Below are 7,139 nucleotides of genomic sequence, written 5' to 3' on the forward strand. Positions count from 1 at the left end.
ATGGGCCGAGGACGGATCCGCAGCCGGGAAGGGCTTCACCGGGGAGCCACACAGTCCCGCGTGGCTTGGGCTGACCCATACATCCTCAGGCTTGCTTCGGCCAAATACCTTTGCCTGCCATGTGGAGAAGAGACAGGTGGGATGAAGAATAAGCACTACTGGGCTTCAGTTCACTGGGGCAGCCAGGAAGGCTGGATAGGTTCAGCAAATACTGGCGAATGGATGATGGGAGGCCTGGCTTGGGCTGAGGTTACCGCGAGAGTCCATGCCCAACGTAGCCTGGGCACATGCCAAGTACGTGTCATTGAATGACACTCTTTGTTGACTCTGTATAGATTCTCATGCTGCTAATTAAATTTGATACTTTTCCATATTAATACTTACCAATTAGGATGTATGGATCAGGTAAGAAATGTACATTTTTTATAGTTTCTTCTAGTTCTGTGCAATAAGCTGCTGTTAAATAGTGGTGCTTTTAGAAAGAGCTGTTACCTCAAGCTTACAAAGTAAGAACATCTGCCATTAAGATACAGAAGCGCATAAAAGAAAGTCCTGCCAAAGAAGATGCAGCTGGCAGGTGGCTAGCTGCACCTTAGCCTTCACCTAGAGCCTGTTTCTGAGCAGCGTGCAGGCTGCACCTTCAGTGGGACGCATTTGTCTTTTATATATGAGTTTACCTAGTGACTGGGATTTTTTTTTTTTTAATAATAGAGACTTAGTCAGTGTAGGACAAAACTCTGATTCTAGATGATTGTAAGCTGGGTGTTGAGCTGGCATTTACCTCTGGGCGTCTCTGCGTTCTCTGCAGAGGGTGGGGCCTCTCTGCGGCCTGAGCGTTTGGAGAACACTGAATAAGATCATACGTTTTCTGTACTTATTGATGTGCCGTGTGCTTGTGCTTACTTAGGACGCGGCTTGGATAAGGGAAGCACTGGGAGTCGCGGCTGCACCGCTCGAGAAGGAAAGCACTGGAAGATGGAGTGACCGCGTCTGCTACCTGGAGAAGATGCGCCCGAGCCGCAGACTGCCCGGGAAGCCAAGTGAGCCAAGAGTGACGACGCCGAGCTGATCTTCGTGGGGGTAGAACACAGAAATGAAGACGCCGAGCTGATCTTTGTGAGGGTGACTTCACGTTCAAAGCCAGTTGTTTCAAACATTTTAAACAGAGTCACCCCAGGTTCATGTTTGAGGAGAAAAACGTATGGTCACCTCAGAAGAGACGCCACCCCAAACTGCCGCCTGTGGGCCATAGAAGCACAGTCCCAGAAGCAGGCACGGGAGCGCCACCGTCGGGGTCCAGATGGGGTCAGCAGACAGCCCTGTCTTTGTGGAGCCATTGCCAAAACCTGGCCATAAGAACAGCTCGCACGTCTCATGCCTACCAGCTCCACAGATGTTTGCTCTCCTTTGGTTTTTCTCCCACGTTCATTGCTGCCCCCTGGAGCAGCACTCCTGCCGGTGGGGAGAGGGAGAGTCACACGCCTGCCCAAGCAGCCCAAGAGAGGTAGGAGAATGGGGAACACCCCAAGAGAGCCAAGCTCAGTGGTGAAGCCACAGAGGAGCGGTCTTCAGCGCTGTCCCGGTTGGGGTCGGTGCAGACCATGGCAGCCCAGCACAGCGCACCCTCAGCTGGCCTCCGGGCCTCCGATAGCCTGGCTCAGACCGGGGCCCCCGTCAAAGCCTCTCGCCAGAGTTCAGGGGCCACGCAAAGCCCGTGAACCCTGCGAGGGAAGGCGTATCGGTGGAGCCAGACACCCATGGCCTAGCCAGTGCGAACAGCACTGCTGAGCCCAAGAGAGAGAGCCTGGTCGTGCTGCTCAGCGACTTCTACTATGGGCAGCAGGGGGCGGCACGTGCCACCGGAGCAGAAGACTCACACCGTCTTTAAGTGCCTCGGCTGCGCCAAGGTCCTCAAAAACGTGAAGTTCATGAATCACATGAAGCACCACCTGGACCTGGAGAAGCAGAGGAGCGACGGCTGGGAGAGCCACGCTGTCTGCCCGCACTGCCACCGGCCGTTCCCCTTGCCCTCCCAGCAGCAGCGGCACGTGGAGAGCGTGCACACAGCCCCCGGGCCCGCGGCCGTCTGCCGCATCTGCAAGCTGGCCTTCCAAACCGACCGCGCCCTCCTGGAGCACATGCGGACCAGCCACAAGCCCGGCGAGATGCCCTACATGTGCCAGGCCTGGGGCTACTGCTCGTTGGTCTTCGCGACGTAGACATACACTCCGAGCGTGCCACGAGAATACCAAGAACCTGCTCTGCCCTTTCTGCCTCAAAATTTTCAAGACTGCACCTACATGTGCCTACATGTGCCACTACCGCGGGCACTGGGAAAGGAGCGTCCACCACTGCTCCAAGTGCCACCTCCAGTTCCTGACCTTCAAGGAGAAGATGGATTACAAGACTCAGCACCACCAGACAGTCAGGCAGCCCGGGCAGCTGAAGGGGCTTCCCCCCCCCCCTGCCCCCGGACGAGGGTCTGATCCAGGTAGCCCTGGGGCCCAGGGTACGACTGACAAGGAGCCTTCGCCCCGCCCCACCCCCCCACCCCAGCCTAAGGGCAGAAGCTCAAAACACCTGCCCCGATTCCAGGTCCAGTAAGTCTCGAGTGTCTCACACCCAATGAGCAGCACCCCAACACAAAACCGTGCTTTGCGTCAGTCAGCAGCTTTATGTACCATGAGCTCTGGGGCTCACTCAGGAGGCCTCCTTTTAACATCCGTGAGACACAGTATTACCTGGTGCGAATTTTGAGATTCCGTTTTAAGATGTTTTCCCTGGTTTTTGTGTATTCTGTCTGTCTGAGCGCAGAGAAGGGGTTTGTGTGTGTGTGAGGCAGAAAAGTGAGGAGCTGTTCATTGTGTTGGAGTTTTAATGTCTCTCCCCAGCTTGAATGCTCTCCTGTCAGGGTGCAGATAGTGTCTTCGGTATCTGATTTTACCAGCACTTCGCCCAGGCCTGGCAGTGTTGACTGTTCACTTGGAAGGGCTTGGCCTGAGCGGCCCTGTTGGCTGTGGAGCCCCAGAGGTGCCTCTGTGTGCTGGCCTGTGTTGCCCTGGCCCTGAAAGTGCAGGTGTGGGGCAGCTCAAGGGAAGCCAGGGTGCGTGTGGGCACCTGGAAGTGGCCAGGCAGTCCATCGACAGAACCGTGGCCCTCACCTCATTGCAGCTGAGGGGGACACTCACTGTGGCCACAGAGCCATGGTCAAAAACAGCTGCCTTGAAGTGTCTTTCCCCAGCCCAAGAGTATCCGAGCCCAAATGTCTAAGCACCACGCCAGCGTTTGGCCAGAGCCTGTGGACACTAGGGTTGCTGCGTGTGCTGGGCCCAGGCCAGCCTGCTGAGTGAGCCCTATGAAGTTTCCTCCCTCCCCACTGGGGCCCTCAGTCAGGAAAGACTCACTATGTCCCTTTTAACCACACAGGCAGGCAGGTGAGCTTCCCTCAGGGGCGACCCCATGCCCACATTTTGAACTGTGTGAGATTTCTGGCTTTGCCCCCGCAGGGCGGGAGAGGGGTGTCCCCTGTGTGGGCTCACCCCAGTTTTGTTCTCTTGCTGTTAAGCTGGAGTGGGGGCTAATCTGACATCACACAGAAAAGAATAACCCGTGGCTACTGGCAGAAACTCACTGCAGGGGATCCCCTGACTGTTCCTGAGTACTTGCAGCTTAATCTTAAGAGAAAATGTAGACTTTGCGGTTTTATATCTTGCCTTGGTATTAGCGACTGAGTGGCGGTATGTGTGATCTTCCTTTCTAGCACATGAATGTGAAGTTTGGGTACTGACAGACTCCAGTGTGCAATAAATGCCCTGTTTCTGTCACCAAGTATTAGCCTCCGCCCTATGCTGCTTTATCCACTCTGCACCTACGGAGGGGCACACACCGTGTCCAACCACTCCTTCAGGTGGGAGGCAAGCTCGCGGCCGGGGCTGCTCTTGTAGGCATCTGGGACAGTCTCACGGGCAGTTCTAGTCCAGCCCCTCTTCCTCTGGGGCTGCCCAAGTCCCCAGGTTGCCACTCCAGGAATCTGGGGTCTTGGCGAGAAACCTCAGCCAGGAGAAGGTTCTCCTGCGCTGGCCTGTCCCTTACCCTTCCTGCCCATTTCCTTCCTGCTAGGTCTCACTAAGTGGCCTGTTCCACGGGAGCTCAGAAATGACGGTGGTGACAGGCCCAGCACACCTTTTAGGATTGGGGAGGGCTCCGGATGGCACAAATTTTGGGTAATTTTCCGTTTGAGACAATTTCCTACGTGTAGATTCACTTGGTGTTTGATTGGTTTGCGCTTTGGACACATCGCTAGGCCTCTCACTTGCTGGGCCAGGCTCTCGGAGTGGCTTCAGCCTGAGCCACCGTCTTTAGGTAGAGAAAGAGCGTGTGCAGTGTGCGCACTTACTCCACTTGCTCATACTCATGTGGAAGCAGAAGGCGGTGTATAAATAGTTCTGCCAACTCTCGTGTACTTACCTTCTTTAATCTGTTTCTGTTGTAGAATGTGAACTGCTTTGTGTTTCCGGTTCTCAGCTTACCAGCACTTGCGCTTCACTGCTGCTGCATCACCATAGCGGGGCTAGGGAGTGGGCAGGGCCTTCGACCACTCCCCCACGCTGCTGGGTTGCAACCAGCTCCCGTTTCCCATTTCCTGTCAGTGCGAGCTTTTCAGTCTGTTCAGTCTGGCGTTGCTGTTCCTCATCATTTGCCTTCTGACCCAAAGATGCTGCAGCTGCTCCCGGTCGTGGATGCCTTCCCCACCAGGCCCACGAGGCTTGCTACCTCTTTGAATTGAGTTTCTTTGGTTCGTTGATCTTCACCAATGATATTACAGTAACAGCCAAATTCGCCCAAATTCGCACTTTATGCCCCCCCCTTTCTTTCCTAATTTGATTTTCACAAAACGTTGGAAAAATAATCAAGGGCTTTGCTTCTTTCTTAGAACTGAGCTAACTTGAGTCACTCTCTGTGCCTGCAACAAAAAGAAAATAGAGAGCAGAGAGAGACAGAGACAGAGAGAGCGATGCAGTCCGAGTGAGAGAGAGAGAGAAGGGAGAGAGAGAGAGAGAGAAGGGAGAGAGAGAGAGAGAGAGGAGAAAGAGATGCAAGCTAGCAAGCGGAGCAAGGGAGCAATGCAATCCGAACCCTAATTATCTCCCAAATGTCCCAGAATTCCTGCTAGCTCTGCCCTTGGGTCCTCGCAGTTCTTTCCCTGGTACTGCTGGGAGTTGTAGTTTCCAATCACTGGAGTAGGGGGTAGGGTCCAGAAAGCTGGAGTAGGGAGTGGAGTCCATAAGACTCTGCAGAGTACCTTTAGGACATCCTTCCCCCTAACAGGCTCACTAGACTACTTGCCTGCTGTCTATCTTTGGCATTTTCCTCTGAAATTAACTGCTTAACATGGTGATTGTGAAAATGGGGAAATACATGGAAATACCTAAGCATGTGGTCTATAATATATACTAAAGGGGTAACTTTTAGGTATCCAGGGTTCAGATTAAAAATCTTACGAACAACCCCTAGAGTGGCACCCAGGCAACTTCCATGACTTGGGGACAAGCACACCTTTAGTTTCTGTAGAACCACTCTTTAACCACTCTATACCACTAAAATTTCCTTACGTTATAAAGTGGTAATTATCTGTCAGTGTAATAGTAAACAATGTACCTAAAATAACAGTGGAGGTGGAGGAGGGAAGTGAGGCCAAGGACTGTGGCAGGTGGTGCCACTTCCTGAGGGGGTTGCTGTGAAGACAAAAAGACTCAGGGAAAACATTAAAAAGTATCGATATTGAAGAGGGGTTACCTTGGAGAGGGAGTAGCAGTGACTGGAGCACAAAGAAGTAGATGGAGAAGGAAGAAAGTTGTTTTTTATCTGGGTCCCAGGTTTCCAGGTGGGAGTGGCTTCAGCATTTTGGGGGTCAGTGGATTTGAAACCTGGTCCTTCCGGGCTGATTTTGGAGAAGGCCGCTACAGATCTCTTAAGGTGGAGGCCAGAGGAAGAGGCTTAGGCTAATTTTGGAGAAGGCCACTGCAGATTTCTTAAGGTGGAGGCCAGAGGAAGAGGCTTTGCAAGTAGCCAAGCTACTGAAAAGGTTCCTGGTTTTGCTGCAGATACAAACTGGCTTAGCTGAGTGAGGCCTTTTAGGGGGTCATTTTTGTGGTTGTGACTGCTGAACTGAGTGTCCCTTATCTGGTGCTGGGCTGAAGCATCCTGCAGCTTAGCTCTGGAAGAATCTCCTTTTGTGTTTTCTGTTGTCTTCATGAGTTGGAACCTGGCGTGGAGTCTGGCTGCCGTGTGCCTCAGATTGGCATAGGATGACATCTTATAAATGTGGCCTGCTGTTTGGGAGAGGAACATCACATCCTCAGTGGTAGGAAGACACCATAACGGTCTTCGTGCAAGCCTGGACAGTACTGGACATGACTTTGGGTAAACAGCCATTATTACCTCAGAAACTCGTTTTGTTACCATTTGTTAAATCCCTTTGTTGTTTCCTATGCCTGAGCAGTCTTGTGGTTGTGTACCTGTGTGAGGAACCCACAGTATTTGGCAGTGTTTGAATGGTGGGGCCTTGGCCAGTTTAGAGCCCTCCGCCACCCAGTATCATAACTATGTTAAGAAATTACTTTCATTGAGCCTTCTTGGTGGTGAGGGGTTAAGTCTCAGCACTATGAAGCTATAGCCAGTCACTGCAGCCTGAGTTCAATCCTTGTCCAGGGGGCTGACCCACATGGTACAGCAGACCTCTCCTGTCACCCAGCTAGTCCCCTCAGTAGTGTATTTCAGTAGATCTCCTGTTCTGCTCCCCACTTTGTCTCTGAGGAATCCACTCACTACCCCTCCTACCCCACCCCCACACCTCTAGCCTATACTTCAGCTTTTGTATGCACAAATCTTAAAAAAAAATACTTATTACATAAACTCAGAAAGTGAAAGGTATTTAACATTTACTAGCAGGTTCTGTGTGTGCCTTGAAAATAAATTTCCCCCATTCCCTTTAGAACAGTAAATTTTGTTACTCAAGTTTTCAAAATGAAAGCCAAATCTGGAGATTACATTTTGCGCCCTCTGCTGGCCTGAGAGCAGGACAGCACTACCTGAGACAGAATTTAAGATCCGAATGTTTATTTTCATGGACTTCATGA

General features: G+C 52.2%; 1 protein-coding gene across 1 annotated transcript; it reads left to right on the forward strand.

Annotated features, from left to right (window-relative positions):
- LOC101628030 (zinc finger protein 280B-like) lies at positions 1-2,604 on the forward strand. Its single transcript, XM_012730821.1, is given in 5 exon segments — positions 1-294; positions 908-1,040; positions 1,692-1,855; positions 1,857-2,215; positions 2,217-2,604. Coding segments are annotated over 5 exon segments (1,338 nt in total).
- Positions 2,605-7,139: the final 4,535 nt, after the last annotated feature.

The sequence above is a fragment of the Condylura cristata genome, unplaced genomic scaffold (assembly GCF_000260355.1).
Source record: "Condylura cristata isolate star-nosed mole 26May11 unplaced genomic scaffold, ConCri1.0 scaffold00029, whole genome shotgun sequence".
Lineage (NCBI taxonomy): Eukaryota > Metazoa > Chordata > Mammalia > Eulipotyphla > Talpidae > Condylura > Condylura cristata.